Source organism: Protobothrops mucrosquamatus, unplaced genomic scaffold, assembly GCF_001527695.2.
Source record: "Protobothrops mucrosquamatus isolate PMUCROS unplaced genomic scaffold, P.Mucros_1.0 scaffold620, whole genome shotgun sequence".
In the NCBI taxonomy this organism is placed as follows: domain Eukaryota; kingdom Metazoa; phylum Chordata; class Lepidosauria; order Squamata; family Viperidae; genus Protobothrops; species Protobothrops mucrosquamatus.
The window spans coordinates 651,818-673,140 of NW_015386916.1; the positions used below are offsets into that span (position 1 = coordinate 651,818).

Here is a 21,323-nt window from a genome sequence, read left to right on the forward strand (position 1 = left end):
AATCCTGGGACACTGTGACCATCATAAATATAAATCAGTTGCCAAGCATCTGAATGTAAATCACAAGACCCTGGAGATGCTGCAACATTCCAGCTGATCGGCGCTTCTTCTGGGCTCAGAAGCGCCAAGATCAGCGCTGAGCTCCAGCTGGAGCCTGGCACTGATCCTGGCGCTTCCACTGAGTCCTGACAGCCCACAAGAAGCGCTGATCCTGGCGCTTCCGCTGAGCCCTGACAGCCCTGCAGCTCCAGCCATCTCTCGCTCAGGCTTGTGCGGTGCTGCCACCAGTTCAGCTCATTCCCCTCCCCCGCTACCACTTTTCTAGGATGGTTGCATACCACCTGCCAGGTGCCAATGTACCACAGGTGGTACCCGTACCACTGGTTGAAAAGCCCTGTCTTATCCCACACATGAACCTCATTAGTAAAATCTTCCTGAATATTTACTGGCATGGTACACTGCATCAGCAATTGTTACTATTTTGCATGGTTTATATACATATTGTGTTGATATTTCTATACCATGAATAGAAGTAAGAATTTATTTCAGCATCCTCCTACAAAGTTTTCAGAAACGTGTTTTCAGTAGCTGACTTTCTGTTGCCAGATTCTATGTTTTAAAGAATTAAAAACAATTATCACTTGCCAACATTTCTTTTTCTACTTAAAGTTTTTAATGGTTAGTAATTTGTAAGCATGTACAATAGATTCGCTTTTCTACAAAAATAATAAACTAATTCTACAAATTATCTACTGACACTTGTTTCATTAGCCCTTAAGCCCTACTCTATTAGCTGCTAAATATTTTTATGTAGAAATGCAATGGGATGCATTTGTACTAAATAAAAAAAAAACCTGTATTTTCAACTATCAACTTTCTTCATAGTATATCATTGCTGCCATCTTTGGAATTTACAATAATTTGTTGCTTGGACTGAGCATTTTAACAATGGCTTCTATTTTGATTACTGCAGTTTTTAACACTTTTTTTGGTTAAGCTATATGTCTTGGGTATTTTAATTTAAAAAATCAATTTCTTTTGATCCTTGCACTTTGGACTATCAAAATATGTTTGTGCTTGTTTTTTTTTAACTAAACAATATAACATGCAGTACTCTTAACAAGAAACTGCCTTATTCAGTTGTGGTTAAATGTTATAACCATGGTAATGAAAAATCACTGATTTCTACCATAAATTATTGAAAATATTACCTTAGATGTACTTTGCTCACATTTCTTGGATCCAAATATATTCTTATCTGATTTCTCAGCATATCCATAACCACTACTGGGTTCATACCCTTTCATACATTATAAGCTTATTTTTTAAAAAAAGATTGACTTGGCTCCTTTTGAGTTTTCTGGTGAGATTGAAAAACTGATGTTCTTTAAAAATTCTAGAGCATGTCCACAGCAATTCCCATAATTTGTCACTTGGTTAATGGACACTAAGTGCATCGCTTTTGTGAAGAGGTTTTTTTTATAGAGATCCTAAGCCATGCCACATTGTCTTCAACTCCAGAGTCACTTAGCTTTGAAGACTGATCTTCATTTCTCACCAAAAACATGTAATCCAAGCCTCCACCTCTGAAGATTGTGTTCAAAATTTTATATGCATATAGCCTCTGATTTGAAAGTTTTCTTCAACTTTACTCACTAAAAAAACCTTAAAACTGTACATAGGTTGAAAGTGATCTTTGCGTGTGAACAGATTCATGACTGAAACCACATCACATCATTTCAAGTTCTTTAGAAGGAAGCATGGATTTTGACCATAATAGAATAGTCATTAAAGGTTGTTTGATAGAACAGACATTTATGCATAAGCAGGTTTATCTACTCCCATTCCATGATAGATCTATATTGGGTCAATGCAAAGTTTCAAATGGGTGCTTCACTTCATTTGAGTGAAGGTATTTCCAGGAAGTAATATTTTCCCACACTTTGAAAAACAAAAGGAGTAATTGTGTTGCTGTATTTTATCTCCTTGAATATTCTATTGCTGCTGGTTGTTCCTTTATTACAGCCAGCTGGGTGAGATGTTTTCTTTTCTACTTAACAGCTATAGTAAGCTTTCAAAGTAATGCAAAACACTTCATTGAGGAAATTCATGAGTCCTCCTTGGGGTATTACATAAATTTGCCAATAATAATTCGTCCTGATAGTCCTCCAAAAGGAGAAATATTAATGTAAATAATTGGGATGTACATATTTAAAAGCTGTTTTGTTTCAACAAAAGTAAAAGGCATGAGTCACAACTGAGAATTGAGCCCAGATATTACAAATCCAGGGATCTTCTTTACCCATACAATCTAACTTTAGTAAAATCCTTGATAAATGAAGTAAATTGGTATTTAAGAAGGACAGGAAAAAATATTCCACATCAAGAATTCTATTTCAGCTTTATTTCTTGATAATCAAAGTTTTAAAAAGTTGTTCCTAGTTGCTTTACATAAATACCAAAGCTATAAAGAGAGATTGCTTGATACCCTTGAACATTGGTAGTTAATGAAACAGACATAGTTATTTCCCTATTTATTTATTTATTTATTTATTTATTTGTTTATCACAACTAATATTTTTATATTGCTTATATGATTTGCTATTAGATAATTAAAACAATTTAAAAGGCTTCATAGTTAAGAGGAATCATCTGGAATCCTAAACTCACCACACTTTTGCTTAGAACTGGGTTGATGTAAAAATCATACACTTTCATACCTAAAGCCTTAATTCTTAAAAAGGCACATGTATATACTTTATAACAATTTGGATAAACCACATTTATGTACATTAAGCTTTATATTAAAAAGTAATGGACAAAAATTTAATTTTTCATTGGATGTCTAAGTCCAGGATTTTCAGTACAATTAGAAGTAAGCCAAAACCTTGTCTTTTTCTTATTCTGCACTGGCAATTTGTCTATCCAGAAAACTCAGAGATTACTTAGAAATGTGACATTGCTGACAGATGCAAAGCCCAATTCCTATCTGAGACATATGTGAACTTGATGCTTGGCGCTAATGTGTGTAACTATGTAACAACTGGTTCTCATAATCCGGAATAAACTGGCAAAAAAACAACACTGGCAGCTTACCTACACAAAGATAATTATGTCACCTCATATATAAATCATATCAGCAACTCATATATAAATTACATCATGTCAGCAACTCATGTATAAATTATATTTCATTCACTATTCTCAAATGACAGAGCCAGAGAACATGAAACAAATCATTACAGTTAAATGATTTTAAAGTTTTGTAGAGTTACAGATAGTTCTCGTTTAATAACTAACTTGTTTAGTGACCGTTTGTAATTACAACTGTGATAAAAAAAAGTAACTTTAGGATCAATCCTTGGATTTACAATTTTCACAGATCTCTAAAGCAAAGGAAAGCTGAAGTAACAGCATATGAATAGTGACAGTTGCACTTTGTGATTGCTTTGCTTAACAACCAAGTTGCCATTCCCACTTAATTGTGGTCACTTAAGCAAGGATTGCCTGTATTCAAAAGTACAAGGGGTTTTTTTTTTCTCCAAAAGCATACATTCAATATTTTGTCTACACTCTTGATGTTGCCCTTAATGTTGCCCTTATTCTCTGGTTTAGATTCTTTCATCTTCCTCATTTTTCAATAAATAAACTCAAAATAAACTCAAATTGTCTTGCCATACAACTTAGTTAGGGTTAGGGTTAGGGTTTGAAACTTTTCAATTCAAATTTCAAAATTAAGTCCTTTAATTTTCCATTGTAATGTATTGAATAAACATAAACTGCACCTCATTGAAGATTTCGAATACTTTTGAAATTGAATTCTTCCCCAAACTTAGAATCTACATATGCAAAGGGCAGTGATTATCAGTGTTTTTGTTATATCAACAACAAAAAAAGGCTCATTGGTATTTCATGTTCTTGCACATTACCTGCTTAACGTTGGTTATTTGCAGTAATATAAGGTACAGTATGTCTCTCCCAGTAGCATAAGTTAGATCAACAGAAAGAACAACTAATTAAAACTCATATCACTTACAGTTCAACAATTGTGTATTGTTGAAGAGCATGTCTATATTTTATAGCCGCTGCTTAGGGGATGATTTCAGCTTGTTTCTAGCATTTTGAGATGCACTGTGCAACTACTTCCCACCCTGTGAACATTGCAAGCAAATGAACATACACAAAATACATGCTGTAGATAACAGATGCTGCTGCCATACAGACCTGAAGGCAGAGAGAAAATAAATACAATACATTAATTCAGTTGCTAGATCGTGTCGGGATTTCATATCTTCTTTTCTTTTTTCTTTTTCTTTTTTGTCTGCATTGGAAGCTGCTAGTCAAAATTAATATGTGCAGATAAAAACTTCCTACATATTCATTCTAAATAAATTATTTGTAGCAAAAACTAGAAAATGAGGGCAGCTCAACTATTATATGGGAGAAAATAAAGTATGGTTTTGACACTGAATATAAACACTTTGTTGGGCAATAAAGGTTATAAATTAACAAACATATCTATTGCCATGCTGAGTGATATTAACATGTGTCACTTTAATTGAAGTAGTTCTATATTCAGACAATTTTTATTGTTGTTAAGGATTTTTTTATAAATATGTAATTATTGACCATATAATGGCTTTTTCTATCTAAATCTATCCATTTATTATTGAAAATTGTATTGAATATTGGAATCTCTACAGAAATTATCAAGGTTCATTCAGTACTTAATAATCCATAATTAGGAAATAAATTACATTCAGTACATAAAAAAATTATGGGAAATTTTGAGGAATCACCAACACATAAACAGGCTAAACTTCCAAATTTCATTTTCCTTATCTATCCTTATTTCTGTGAAATATTGTTTTTAATAATTTAAAATCTATGTGTTTATCCATTAATTTGTATATGCTTTGTCAAAGACAGATGATATGAAAAAAATCTTACCTCCATCTTTGATAGAACTACTCTAGATAAGGGGTCCCCAACCCCAGGGCTGCAGCCTACTACCGGGCAGTGGCCTATTCAGAATGGGGCTGTGCAAGTGGCTGGCTGGAACATGCATGCATACAGGTCAAATTGTGCAAACAGCAGGCATGCAGGCATTTGTGCACATGTGCACTGGCCCACCACTCATGCAAGGGCTGCATGCGCTTGCGTGGCCCAGTTCCCCTCTCCCCCCCAGCTGGACCGCCAAGCCACAAAGGTTGGGGACCACTGCTCTAGGTGACAAAAATAATTTTTTCAGTGGTCACAGAAGACAGGACCAAGAGTAATGTTGCAACGACCTAAATTTCATATAAATATAAGGAAAAACTTTTTGACAGTTAAGATGTATGTAACATGGGAACAGTCTATATAGAGAGACTGTGGCTTTCCACATCTGAACATTTTAAAGAAAAGAATGGACAGTCACTTCACTCTGATGGTTTAATTAGTTTTCATGTACTTTGTAGAGCACGGGTGTCAAATTCGCCACATCACGTGACGTGTCGCAATGTATCTGACTTTTTTTGCATTGCCGGAGCTGGGGTGGGTGCGGCCTCCATACACAATAGTAATTAAGTAAAAAGCAATTAATGAGAGATAGAAAACGAAGTGCTAAAGCAAGAGCAATAGAAAAGGGGGTTAGAAAAGAACAAAAAATGAAATGTTATAGCGTACACAACTGCCACGTGGCAAAGCCCACTTTCTGACAATTCACTGCATTACAGTTCCAAAATCCCAATTCTGCTTATCCTTCTGAGATAAAAGATATAGTTACCCTGAAGGAGGGTGCCCAAATTTAGATAAGAATATCTCCAGATGTGACAAATGTGTATTAATCAAGCAGTATCAATTCAGAAATATGGCAATGATTTTAGTAGTTTTTGTCTCAAAGGATATTTATTCAATACAGTTTGGACATCAAAATAAAGTAATTGGTTGCTCTATAGTTCTGTCTTTGCCTCACCTCAAGCTGAAATTGAATGGGAAAAAGAGGCTTAGCACATCAGTAGCACCTTGTGAGTGATGGGCCCCTTTTTCTAAAGTGCTCACCCATTTGGAATGCTTTGAGATGTAATGCTCCGGATAATGAACAGAATCCTCAATCCTTTAGAAGCACAGTGCAACGGAGCGAGAATGGAATGGAGCAGAGTTTCATGGAAGAAGTATAGATGGCAGGAATTCTGAACAGCAGCACTCAAGTTCTGTCTTTTTTTTCCTTTTAAGGACTATATGAATAAATATCAGATATCTAAAAATTTCCTCACAATCACTTTTCCGTTTGGCAGTATTAAACTGGGGTTTTTTTTAAAAAAAAACAAACTGATTTGCTAGGTTTTCTTAGCCTAGAATAGATCTATTGTATTTAAAAGTTGCATAAAAGTATATAGCCATAGACTTTGCAAAATGTATTGTCCATCTATTTGAAAATACAAGCAAATGAGTAGTTTCATTGTGAACTATCTTTCTACGGACCAATAAAATCCTTTTTGCTGCTGAAACCACAGCGGAGACCTAGATACTCCTGTATCCTTTATAAGTTTAGAAGCAACTTTTCTATTTGAGCCCTTGTATACACAATAGAGAAGAAATGTATGGCTTTTTTGAAAGACCAGCGTTGACATGAACAAAGCTTACCTCAGAGAACAGAAACCCATTGAACTCAGGCTAGCTCAGGTGGATGGCAGTTTGAGTTTTATACTTGGAGCTACACTACTCCAAAATCCTTGAGTGTTTTCAGCATTCAGCAATTACGTTTCCACTTGGATTGATATGTAAATCAATCAAACTTATAAGGCTGATTTTGGCAATCTCATATCAAAAATAACTCCTACAACTCTATATATTAATATAATTCCCACTGAATTTAGTGAAGCTTAAAACCAGGCATATGAATATAAGCTTGAAGTCTTATCCATTTAGCTTGATAAGTATGTTATCTTATTCTTCAAAATTCACTCACTATCACAAATATTGGTTTTATTTATTTATTTGGAAGATATACTACTCACACCATAGCCACAAAAAAAGTAATTTTATTATTGTTATCTGCTGGGAGTCGTTTTGTTGAGATGGGCAACCATATAAATTAAAATTTTAAAAAGGCTAATACATACAAAAGTGTGAATAGATCTGGAGTCCCTAAGAGGTAGCAAAGGGCACCAATGTACCCACAGATATCTCCCTTGGTACTCAGTGGACTTCCTTTTAAACTAAGTTTATTTTAAAAAATATAGGATACTGGCATGTTGCAGGAACACTCCCCCCCCCCAAGCTTCCAGTTTCACCATTATTTGTAGGAATCCCTTAGACTGGACATAAATAGTTTCTTAGATAATCAAAATTCTAGTAGTGTGAACTGTTTGAAAATTTGACAGCATATCCAGAAAAGAGACAAAGGCCTGCAGATATACTACAAAACATCAGGTAGGTTAAATAGCATTCTGATAAATCAGAATCTAGTAACTAGTTATGTCCCCATGGCAACCCTTTTGAGAATCAGGAAGTCAATCTCTCATTCTAAAATTGCAAAACTGTTTTTACAGCATTTCTTCCTGTGCCACAGTAAAAACAGAAGTTAATCAACTTAGCTACAGAAGAGCTGTGACATCTTAAGAACAAAGGGGCCTAGTGCCAATCCTGGATCAGCTCCTGGATCATCACCAATGCTACAACGAGAGAATCACTGAAGAAAGCCTTAAATTGTATCAGTCCAAAGGAAGAGGACTGCACTTATGGGATCTATTTTGCTGGCTAAAGTCCCTTCTAGAACCTCAAAAGCAAGCAATCATTCTGAGATGTGATATCTGACTTTCAGGACATGAAATATGCATTAATGTTTAGAGAATTTGTACAATGATTATACAGTAAGCAGTCTCACAAAAATTCATGACTAATTACATATTTGTGCCAACATGCAGAGGCTGAAATTTGCAAATATAATAGTAGAAGCTTGCATCATATCTAAATGCATGTTTAAAAAAATAGGCTCTGTAATGTTACCAAAATATACATAGTATGTTCTTTACATTACTTAGTATGTGAACTTGATGGAAATTTATCTATTTCTTCCATCATTCTTTCCTCCTGCCCACTAGTATATAGAAATAAACTTAAGTGCTCATCTTGTTTATTAAGTTAGATCATCATTTCCCAAGATTGTCCTTTATAAGAACTAGTATAAGGTGATATACATTACCACTTACAGCTTTTGTGAACAATTTCATTTTAAATATCCATAATGAAGCCTATAACATAGGAATCAAACTTAAGACATATTTAAAAAGCACAGCTATTTCTAATAATTTACTAGGGTCACTCACAAATACATAATGTGCAGATCAATATAATAATAATGTGTCTCATTACACACACACACTGCTTTTCACAGAACAGCTGCAGTATTCTTATACTACAAATTGGTGATTTCTGACACCTTGATATCTACAGCTGAGATAATGATATTCAGTAAGAAACTCTTGTATCTACACTTTTTAAAAACTCTCACCATATTGTTCAGTGGATTCTGTGTTCACTTCAGTTCCTCTCCTTCTGGAGCTACAACTTGAATCTATCATACAGAATCTTGCTATACTTCGTCAAAAACAATTTCATTTATGAAACTCGTGGATTCAGGCCAGATTCTCTTTATCACTTTAACTTTTGATGTATTTTTGCATTAATACCCTGTCTACCATATAGCATGTTATATCTTATACTCCCAGGTTGTGCTTCAGTGGAGCTCTGCAATGCAATTTCTCATCCATTATCCGTCTTTAGCTCCATGTAAGAATATTTATTGTTTCCTGATTTTTTTAAAAAAAGTTATCAAGAAATATAGTCTAAAATCTGGCTTTGTTTGTGCTCAGTTTTGCTCTACTCCTAATAGTTTTTGTCAGAATATCCTGAGCATTTAACCCCACTTACAAATTAACTAATGAACACTGGTTTTTTTTTTCAAAGATCAATATATTAGTTGAATTGTTCTAATCTTCTCTGCTATCGGCGTAGCATACCATAATCACTGCATACTTCTAGTGTCTGGTAGTAGCTGCTTTTTTTGAAACATAAGTAATTTTTTTTGAAACAGAGTAATTAATGAAGTTACTTGTTACATACGTATTATTCATTCACATAACAACTGAAAACTGAGAAGAATGTTCTTTAATAGGATATAAAATGTAAACTTAAAAAAGCCTTTAAGGAGGTCTATTTTTAATGACAAGTATTCTGTTCTGCTCCAGGTATAGCTACAAAAAATACTGGTCTGTAATTAAGGATACAATAGATTATGGAAGTGCTTTCGATGTTAGCTTTAGCTGAGAAATTTCTTAATAGCTTAGGGCCAAAATGCCTAAAATATGCATCCAGAGGGAGAACTTCTAAGACCCAAGCCCAGAAAGGACATTTATAAACATTGCAAATTTCCTTTTGCTTGAGATATTTAGCATAGTATTATATATTTTATGTTGCCTTTTTAACAGAGACACATAAATAATATGTTACATATGTTTATTATAAGCAATGAAAACACATATCTAAAAAGATTAGAGATAATCTATTACTTAATAAATAAATAAAGCTAAATAAAAAATTGTAAGATTAGGTGTTTTCCAAGTACTTTTGGTGAGTAAATGTACTTTAAATATTTTAATGTGTACAATGTAATTTTTAACTCCAAATTAAGAACCATGATTAATCGATTCTCCTGAAAATAGTGTCAGTGCATGTAAAACTATAAGATTATAATTGCAATTTGCAAGATATATTGATAGACATGCACAAACTCCTAAGCGTGAAGAAGAAAGACTATACGTCCTTCGTTCACAATTCAGTTACAAATGCTAAAGAAGATGAACAATGGACTACAGGTGGCCAATCAGCACATATGAGCTATCAGATGACATCATTCATCTTTATTCACCTACTAGATAAAATGGGTCCCTTTAGCAATAGAACGCCATACTTGTATTAGTTTTAAGACAGGAGACAAGCCATCTCCTTAACTTGCTGCTATCCATACTTTCTGTATTCACTTTTTTCTTATAACCTTCCAATGAGTAAAATAATGCTAGAAGCTTCTTTTACTTTGATCTGTGTTCTAGCTTGACTTGCCACACAGTCTTCTTGCTGACTAGGAATTGTACTTTATGACTTTTCTTTCTTTAGCCGTGAAAAGTGAATATCAAACTAGTAGGACTGAGCTCCCTTGAGGAAGAACTTTGAGAAGATGCTTGCATGCTTTCTTGTTTGCTTTCTTGTTTGCTTCCTTGCTCCATTGCTTGTTCTCTCATTCATTCATTCATTCATTCTTCATTCATTCTTCATTCATTCATTCATTCATTCATTCAATTTATATAGCCACCAATATCACATACATAACTCTGGGTAGCTCAAAATAATTTAAAACACCTCCCCAAAATTAGAAAATTACAAAGAAAAAGCAAGTAAAAGTATAAACATGTTAAAACCGTTAAAAACACTAAAATCTGCTGACAAGATATAAAATATTCACAGCAGTCAATATAACCATTCAACAGATTCTACACTACAGTTGGATGACCAAACCTGGTTGTCAAAATCAGCCTTTCAAAAGGCCAGGGTCAATGTAATCTCCAGAGGGATTATGTCCCAAAAGGTGATGGGTGCTATGACAGAAAAGTTTTCCTCAGGGTCCCATCAGACAACATTCCTTAACAAATGAGAAACAGACATGTTGGACCTAATGAAATTGGTAGATAGAATAAAATAGAATAAAATAATAACTTTGTCAGTTTAAATCACTTTAATCAGCAACATTAAAATGAGATTTCATTGCATACAGCTTTCCAAGGATAACCACCTCCAATATACACTGCATAAACATGACAAAAATATGCATATGCCCACATACACACACATACATGACCCAGAGAAACAACATAGTCTAGTTTGGAGGTATACATACAGGGCTTTTTTTCCTCATAGAACGCCCAGAATGGAGTTCCGGCACCTTTTTGGGATGGAACCTTGTAGGGTAGGCAAGGCAGGTTGTATGATGTGTGTGAGTTCCGGCACCTTTTTTTTTTTTTTTTTTTTTTTACAAAAAAGCACTGTATACATATATATGGTAAGAACGAAAATTAATCTCACGAGTTTACCAGACGGATAGTATAGGGAACAAAGCTGTTACAGAATCTGGTAGTTCTGCTAGAAATACTTCGAAACCTCCTCCCAGAGGGGAGCAACTGAAAAAGACCATGAAGTGGATGTATGGGGTCTCTAACAATGCTTCGAGCAGTGTTCTGTAATGGGAAGCGGGCTTCCTATAATCTTCTCAGCTGTCCTTACCACTCTCTGTATGAACCTTCTATCTGAGGCACTGATGTAACTGGGGAGAAACAGTTCCTCAAACAACCCAGTCCTGTGCCATGTAGGGCTTTATAGTTCATAACTAGCACCTTGAATTGAGCTCAGAAGCACAGTGGCAGCCAATGTAGTTCACAGAGCAGAAACGTAGTATGCTGAATGAGGAAGACACATAACTACCCACCATCACATTTTGTGCCAGCTGCAGCTTCTGAATACTCCTCAGTCTTACAGTATATAGAGTGCATTAGAGTAATCCATTTGAAAGGTGGCCAAGGCATGAATGATTGAGATTAGAATATCCAGATTCAAGAATAGGTGTACCTGGTGCAAAACACAAAGTTGTGCAAAGGCCCTCAAAGTTACCACTGCCACCTGCTCTTCAATCAGGAGTTGTGAGTCAAGGAGATTTCTCACAAGGCCTGTTTGGATCAATGCTACCCTATTCAGAATAAGATATCAATGTTAAATTGGAACAAAAAGTCCTGCCCTCTACCCCTGCTTTGCAGGATCCTGGAAGATTCATTTCTCTGCTCCTGTTAAACAGCTACATGAAGCTGCTGGGGGAAGATCATTTGCTGCCATGGGATGATGTTTCACTAGTATGCTAATGATACTTAGTTACATATCTCTGTTCCTGGTGAATTAAGTCATGCTGTTCATGCCTAGTCTTGCTGGAAGTTTCCAAAACACAAAGGCACTCAGTCTTGCTAGGATTGAGCTGAAGCATGTTGCTCCTCATTCCAAACTCAACAGTGAAGAATGGAAGCACAGTTCCTATCTTGCTCATGCCTGAGGTAATTCAGTAGTGCAACCAATGCTGTTTCAATATGATACCCAGGTTTGAAACCTGATTGGTAGAGTTCCACATAATCCATTTCATCCATGATCCTCTGAAGCTATTCCATAACCATCTTCTCAATGATCATCGCTAAAAATGAAAGACTGGACACTAGATAGAAATTGTCCAATATAGTTGTGTCTACCAATGGCTTTTGAGGAAGAGATGAACCAATGACTCTTTAATAGAAATGCATAATGAAAGACAGAGCCAGCATATCTGCAAGCACTGCTACTCTTCAGCTGGAGACAGACATTAAGAAATTGCAGAACAATGATTGTTTTTAATAGATATGTAATTTCAGTCTTATGGATACTTGCATGCATCCCCACTGGCTGGAACCTACTTCCGTCCTTGTTCTTTTGAAGAAATAAATAGTGACTGCATCTAAATTGTGGACGTTTCTGGCCTAGGAAGCTATATTTGATCCTTTCTACTAGCCTTCCTCTGTCTGGGTGCATGCTTTCTTATCAACATTTATTTTACAGAATGGCAAGTTTTAGTTTGTTGTTTTATTGCATCTGCTTGGTTTTTATTTATTTATTGGAATGTTTATTGTATTTTATTAGATTTAATTCTGCTTGGACACCTTGAGTGACACAAAAGTAGCTATAATGTGAGATAAATGAACAATTAATAAAAGACATAAACCATCTAACAGCTATATGCTCAAAACAGAAAAATGTCACCCTGCATCCATTTCAGCATTTAGCTATGAAATGTTGTTAGTCATTTCAACTAGTGACCAACCTTCTAAATATGAAATAAACTAGCAAATGAAGTGAGCTCAGAAGCCATTTAACCCTGTAAGCCAGCTCTAAGATGTAGTGTGCAGTGCTTATGTGAAGGAAAACTTATTTAAAAGACCCCATGATACAGGCAGTCAGATTAAATCGACTTTAGTTTTCACTATTTTTACTTACATAATATTTAATGATTCAGTGGAAGGGGGATGATTTTTTAGGGCAACATAAAGATTGCTTATTCCCAAGTAATTGTTATTGGTTGCAAGATAAACAAATATTCAAAAGAAATTTTCCATCTGCCAAGGAATATCTGCCTCCTGCACATATAGGATATGAACAATGACATTCAAAGGAAAAGAAGTTGGAAGATATCTTGTTTACAATTTATTTGGACTGTAATTCATTCTACCCTTATTTTTCAAACCTTCTGACCTGAAGATGAATTTATAATCCCACAACAATGATGTAGCATAAATAAATAGATGAAACAATCCAGCAATGACAAAAAGTATCAATGTCATTATCAATCACAGGGAGACAGTGAGGGTCAAGCACCATGCAGGCATATAGCTGCTAAATGGTCAATTACATTTGTTTGTAGCCATTAATTAGGCATTGCTGATTTCACTCTTCTTGGGCTAATCCTCATTGCTTTGTTGCCAGAACAGACCAACAATCATTATTTAAGATAGGAACAGATGGTGTTACCTTCTATTTACCCTCTCCTCACCATGAATGCAATTTTCAGCATGCTTTCCTGTTACAGTTTTAAAATACTGTTTTCCCATTATGTCACCTCAGATGCTTCTATCTATATACTATGTATAAGGTGTACTCCCTTACAAGCCTACCACAGCAGTTCATTGGCTACTTCACAAAGGTAGGAACATCCCCTCAATTGAGTCGATAGTTGCTCTGATCTTGCATTTCCTGCGTAGTTTTCCTATTACAGAAGTATAAGTTTACAACTCAGCTGATTTTTTTAAAAGTCGTATTTGTCTTTCTCTGAACCAGCTAGCTTTTCCCCTGGGCTTTAAAAAATAGAAAAGTCTAGCGATGAACCATTTCATTGCTTCTTCTGACCCTTGAAGTTAAAATGTTTTGCAGCATGGGAAGCAATGAAGCAAATGCCCATAGAAATATTTTAAAAATAAATCAACATTAAGTATGCAGTGAGAAGGTGTGGGACTTTTTATGAATTAATTTGGAAAGCATTAGTGAGACCTCTTTAGATCAGGGGTGTCAAACTGGCGGCCGGCGGGCTGGATGTATCATGCGCAGGCCACACCCACCCCACCTCCGCAAAGGCTTGACACCTGTGCTTTAGATACTTAACTAATTTAGGGTGTGCACTCTAAAAAGCTGGCACGGCATGTCTTTGATATCTCTTAGTGTAATGAAGGCACAATAAGATATGGGGAACAAATCTCAGTATCTTAACTTAAGATAATGGTAAACAAACATTACTGGGCACAAGAAAAAAAGAGTCAGAGTCTTTCTGAGTACATCTCATTTCTTCTGTGAAAATTTCTGCAAGATAATTTTCATGAATGTTTTTCAGGTTAAACTATAAAAATTTACCATCCGCATGCTGTATCTATATGTATCATGTCATTTCTGGATCTCAAAGTGAAATATATATATTGGACATTTTAAAAGAGAGCTATTCACATGCAACTCAAACAGCTTAATGTTATTTTGGAAATTACTGTACCATTTCTAAGTGACTAAGGAGAGCCTAGTCCAGTGATGGCGAACCTTTTAGAGACTGAGTGCCCAAACTGCAATCCAAAACCCACTTATGTATCGTCAGATGCTGGGTGGGTGTGGCCCATTGGGTGGGTGTGGCCCATTGGGTGGGTGTGGTCCATTGGGTGGGCATGGCTGCATTGGTAACGGCAGACTGGGTGGGATTAAAAAGTTTAATCAATCAATTCCAACTTTGTGAGATCTTTTTTTCCCCGCAAGAAGTTGAAATTGATTGATTGAACCTTTTTTTGTTGTTGCACACGACGGCGGACGCCTAAAGCGAAAAGTTTTTATAAAACCCAGCTGAAGGCCTAGGACTGGGATGATGGTGCGCGTGCCCACAGAGAGGGCTCTGCGTGCCACCTGTGGCACGCGTGCCATAGGTTCGCCACCATGGGCCTAGTCTTTCCTCCCTACTCTGTCTCTCCATCCTAGCTTTACTGTAAGTGACATAGAATTTTTCATATGTTTACATTTCAATCCCTTTTTAATGCTTTACATATATTTGTCTGGAAAATGGCTTAAAGAAATAAATATTAGATAATTTTCCCATGGAAGCTACCTATGTAGTCTTCACTCCACTGCATTTATTTATTTTATTATTTATTAATTTATATAATATATTTATTAATTTATATAATTTTATAGCTACCATTTCACCAAAAGCAATTCTGAGAGGCACAAAAAAATCAAATAAAACAATAACAGTATAAAATATAAAAAGCCATACTAATAAATATCATAAAAATGAAAGAGCTATATTAGTTCAGAGCTTAACTGCCTCCTTACATTCTTCCTTCTTCATGCTTTTACTTATTTCACCCTTATTTTAAGGATATTTATCTGAAAATGTGTGGCTATATAAAGGCACATATCAATGCAAAGTTGTAACTGTTTTACATTCTAAATCTGAAAGTGCATAATAAAATATATATCATGAAATTACACACCTTCTACAATTACCAAATAGAATAGAATAGAATAACAGAGTTGGAAAGGACCTTGTAGGTCATCTAGTCCAATCCCCCACCCAAGCAGGAGACCCTACACCATTTCTGACAGATGGCAGTCCAGTCTCTTCTTGAAAGCTTCCAGTCATGAAGCTCCCACAACTTCTGAAGGAACTTGTCTCATTGGTTGATTGTTCTCATTGTCTGAAAAATTCTCCTTATTTCTAGGTTGAATCTCTCCTTAATCAGTTTCCATCCGTTATTCCTTGTCTGGCCTTCAGGTGCTTTGGAAAATAGGTTGACCCCTTCCTCTCTGTGACAGCCCCTCAAATATTGGAACACTGCTATCATGTTTCCCCTGGTCCTTCTCTTCACTAGAATAGCCATGCCCAGTTCCTGTAACCGTTCTTCATATGTTTTAGCCTCCAGTCCTCTAATCATCTTTGTTGCTCTTCTCTGCACTCTTTCTAGAGTCTCAACATCTTTTTTGTAGTGTGGAGACCAAAACTGGATGCAGTATTCTAGCATCTTAGAATCTAGCATTCTTAGCTTACTAAGGCTTTATAGAGTGGTAAGTAACTAGCTATGTCAGTCTGCTGGAAGAAAAACAGCAAAGAAACTTTCAGCACTTTCACAAGTAAATGTATTGTGGTGTTCACTGTACTGGACTACAGAAGGTTTGTGTCATAATGAAATTAATCTTTATAGCACTACAAGATTCTTTGCTGATTATGAAATTAATATTTATACAATAGATTAGCATAACAATGTTATTTTCATTACCACGCCACATACATCTATTTCATTCTATCATAACAATTTGTGTTTTTTACTCCTGAAAAATGCTGGCAGGCATGTCATTTCAATTCTATCTTCCTTTGGACCCAATTCCCTGTGAGTATTTTTGATCAGTTTCAATAGGCAACACACTGTATTAAAGAAATGATTTACATTAATAGGGACAGATACGGAAAATATAAGTCTTAGAGTCCTCAGTCAAATTATCTTGTATAGCAGGGCTTTTCAACCTTTTCACCAATTTTACCACTTTTAGGATATGGCAATATCTGAGTACCACCAGTCGCCTAGCAAAGTGTCAAAAACTTGATGACCCCCCCCCAAAAAAAGGAAAAAAGTGATAAAGTACAGGTAGTCCTCGACTTACAACAGTTTGCTTAGTGACTGTTCGAAGTTACAATGGCACTGAAAAAGTGCCCCCCAAGCCACAGCCAAGCAAGACACCTGCCTGCCCACCCGGCGGCACTCTTCCTCCTATCCGAGGTTTTCATTGTTGTGAGCATTTCTGTTGAGGATTGGCAGCTGGGGTGGGGATGGGAGGTGTTTGGTTTTTATTCCCCCCATCTGCTGGGTGGTTGCAGCAGGTTTTGGTCACTTCACCTGACCCTGGGACACTGTGACCGTCCTAAATATGAATCAGTTGCCAAGCATCTGAACGTAAATCACAAGACCCTGGAGATGCTGCCACATTCCAGCTGATCGGCGCTTCTTCTGGGCTCAGCAGAAGCGTCAGTATCAGCACTGAGCTCCAGCTGGAGCCTGGCGCTGATCCTGGCACTTCCACTGAGTCCTGACAGCCCCGAAGAAGTGCTGATCCTGGCACTTCCGCTGAGCCCTGACAGCCCTGCAGCTCCAGCCATCTCTCGCTCAGGCTTGTGCGGTGCTGCCACCGGTTCAGCTCATTCCCCTTTCCCACTACCACTTTTCTAGGATGGTTGCGTACCACCTGCCAGGTGCCAATGTACCACAGGTGGTACCCGTACCACTGGTTGAAAAGCCCTATTGTATAGAACAAAGTGTCAAGGCAAACTGAATAAAGCAAAAGTTTCCCTAGATTCCTTTAATTGGGGCGGAAATATATGACTTCTAGATGTACAATTGGACAATTTGTATACTTAATCTGAAAAGTTTCTAAAGCTGTTTTAAAGAGCAGTGATAGCATAAAAATTCTCTGGCAAACAACTTAAGTTTTCCTTTTATTAAGTCTGAATCAAGACCAAAGGACTTTAGCTCCATGTCTTTCTCCAGAGTCAGCAAACTGTAGCTAATACAAATAAAAGCCATTGATAACTACAAAGCTATGTTTTACCTCCATTAATAATTGAAATCACAAATGCTGCCATTTCAATTACTAATTGTAATTGTCCATTTTTTAAAATGAAAGTTTTTCCTGTTTGCATATGCCACCATTCTAACTACTTTAATCCCACTATTCTCATCATCATACTATAAAGAAATTCCTTCACCCCAAATCCAAATGAGTTCTTGAGACAAAATATCTGAGCTTAATGCTACTTTTCTTCTATTTGCAAAAAAAAAGGGCTTGACTAGCCAGTAGCAGTTCTAGCCACCATAGAAACAACTAAACTGACACTTCAAAGGGGAATGAGAGGAAGAAAACATTCTTACAGCCCATCATCTGTGTAACCAACTTGATGGGGGGGGGGGAACGGGGCCTCTGTGAGTTACTTTGCAGACTGTTGAAAACTGGCTTTATATCTTCCATTTATGCTTAACATGAGAGGATAGACAGTATGCTCGATCTTATGAATATGACCAAGAGAGAGAGACAACTGACATTACCTACTTCTATAGATCTACAGAGTTGCCATTTCTTCATACAAAAACATCATGCCAGTACCTAGAATTACCATTGCCTGATGGCCAATCTCAAGAGGGCAACGTTAGTTCTGCTAATGGGAAATAGAATTCTATACTGTGTATATCATCATTCATACCACAGAAAGGTCCAATCCAAGGAAACTATAGCAGAAAAATAGAATAGGTAATTGTAAGAACTGATACCTTACTTAATGAAGAGATTAGTCTCACTACAAATTAATTTAGAAGGATTAATATAATAAAGGGGGCAAAAATTATATTAGAATGTAAAAAAGGGAGTTTACCAAATTTTTCTAGAATACGCTGATATACATATGTTCATAGCATGCCATGATTTAGATTACATAGATTCAGATCTATGATATGTAAATTATCAGTCATGATGTTTTTCTCCTCTAATCAATTCAGTCAGCTCTGCACTGATAGCATTCTTGTAATTCATATATTCATATCTTTTAAGTTAAACATTATATGAAGATAATCTGAGATATTTTGTTAAAAAATAATAAAACTTCTTCAAAATTTATGAGCAATGGCTTCCCAGCCAGCAACTTTGTAAAACTTGGAAAAATCAAGATCTTTAATGTTCTCTCTAGATAATTTTCAAATCAGTAGCATATTTTTTCTTGCTCTAATTCTATCTATCTATCCATCTATCTATGGTGTAATTTTGTGAATTGTTGCATTGGTAAATGAATAGTAAGATAAAAACAGTTTTTGCTGCACTGATATAAACTCCATCCTATGGCATCTATAATGGGAACATTGACCATCACCAGATATTATCCAGGACCATAATGGAAAACAACCCTTAGAATTTGCAGTGCAATAACCTATAATTTACCTTGTCTGCCATGATCATAGAAGAGCCTCCGTGGATTCCTAGAATGGGTGTGAGGGTCTGGGCAGAAATGAAGTCCAGGATCTGGGCAATAGCTTCCTGGTCAGTATCATCAGCAAATACCACACCTTGCACCCTCCGTTCAGACATTATATCGCAGATGCGGGTGATGATACTCTTGGGATCTGTTTCATTCATGGCAACGAGTTCCACCCGAGGAATGAGAGAGAGGTGATGGAAATCATCCTTCTTGTGGGCATCTGTGATAGCTACTTCATCAGAGGTACCCACCAAGATGACAGCAATGCCAATGCTGGGATGGTTCTTTTGAGCCCAAGCCATACCACCTGTTGTTGCTAAGACTGCCAGCATAAGCCAGAATTTTGAAGAATAGCACTCTGCTCTGGGCCTCATCTTCAGCTCTTACACTCCCTGAAATGAGACAAAAATTAAAAGTTTCAATAAGATATATATAAATCACAGAGATTTAGGCATTTACATACATACACTGTTAGCCATTTACTTATGGAAAGAGCCATGGTGGCGCAATGGTTAGAATGCAGTATTGCAGTCTAATTCTGCTGTCAGCAGTTCGATCCTGAGCGGCTCAAGGTTGACTCAGACTTTCATCCTTCCGAGGTCAGTAAAATGAGGACCCAGATTGTTGGGGGCAATATGCTGACTCTGTAAACCACTCAGAGAGGGCTGTAAATCACCATGAAGCGGTATATACGTCTAAGTGCTACTGCTATTGCAATGGAGATGCAGATTATTGGTCTATACAGATCTACATTTTTTACTTTGAGTGACAGAGACTTTCCAAGGTTTCCATGCTTTTAGTTATAGCCAAAACTATTACTTGTTTTAGACTTCAGTAATCATCAAGGAATTTTTTTTAACTTTACTCTGTGGATAAGACTATATGGGGGGGATTAAAGTTCTGATCAGGAAGAAAACAGTCAAACGTGTAGTAACAAACTATTGTTCTACCTTAAAATCATATGCTGAGACATTAATGTCCTCTGGTGATCCTGGTGAAATTATTTTAGCTACCGCTCTAGATTATAATTAAATTCATTTTTGCCTTGGCAAAACACAGCTAATTAATTCTTGTAGTACCTTGGTAGCATATATATTGTTATCATTGTTTTCCGTGTCCAAAAATCATAGCATTGAGGTTTACCTTGTACATTTTGAGGCTCCTTTTATCAGTAAAAAATAGTAGTACCTGGCATGTAATCTGATGCTCAGACCATAGATCCATGTTACTTACTTTGCTAATATGAAATCCTGAAATTATTGGAAAGTAGTTTATTCAGATCTAAAATCTGGCCTAATTCTCCTTCTGTGATGATTTATAATATATCACAAGTGCTCAGATTATCATTAAATTATAAAAGCTCTTTTCTTTCAATTGCATCAGAAGTTAAGAGCTCAGAGCAACTTGCATAATCTCTTTGATTATAATCCATCCCTAGATTCACCATTATATTCCAGAAAAATATCAAGAGACAGAGGGGAAAAATTACTGACTGCACTGAAGGGAATATCTTTACTAATAAAGTAAGTGAGAGGAACCTAACACAGTTTTGCATTTCATTTAGTTTAAATAGAACTAAGAAAGTTGCTGCCCATGCAGTAACATCAGTACGGATATAGTCCCATGATAATAAAATACATAGTCCTAGAGCACAGGTGTCAAACTTGCGACGTCACATGACGTGCCATGATGTATCGCGACTTTTTCCTATTGCTGCCAATGGGGTGGGTGTGGTTTTGGTGTGACGCATCCGGCCCGCGGGCCAGCAGTTTGACACCATTGTCCTAGAGGATGCTGTCACATCATATGGTCACAGTGCTCCCAATAAAAATATTCTGCACAATCAATCTACCTTCTCCTACTTAATGGATTTTCTCTGATGAGATTGGTAGAAAAATATAGAGGAATGGTTTCCAAGTGGAAGACAATGATATATGGACACTTGTAAAATTCCTTGTTCTATTTTACAACAGAAATCCCATCAGCAAGCAGTGATCGTGTTAGTGGTACTAAAGTTACACATATGTATGAAACTCAGTGCCCTCAAAAATTATTATCACAATCATTAAGCTATCATTAGACAAATTATCATTGGACAAACGGGTATCTATATACAGTAAATTTGACAAATAAATAAAAACAAAATCCAAACAGATAACAGATATTACTACTACTTTAC

General features: G+C 36.2%; 1 protein-coding gene across 1 annotated transcript in view; it reads right to left on the minus strand.

Moving 5' to 3' along the window:
• GRIN2B (glutamate ionotropic receptor NMDA type subunit 2B) overlaps positions 1-19,518 on the minus strand; it is a 218,117-nt gene extending 198,599 nt beyond the window's left edge. Inside the window, exon 1 of the mRNA XM_015817669.1 lies at positions 19,108-19,518. Within this exon, the coding sequence (XP_015673155.1) occupies positions 19,108-19,518 (411 nt within the window). The remainder of the gene's footprint in view (positions 1-19,107) is intronic.
• Positions 19,519-21,323: the final 1,805 nt, after the last annotated feature.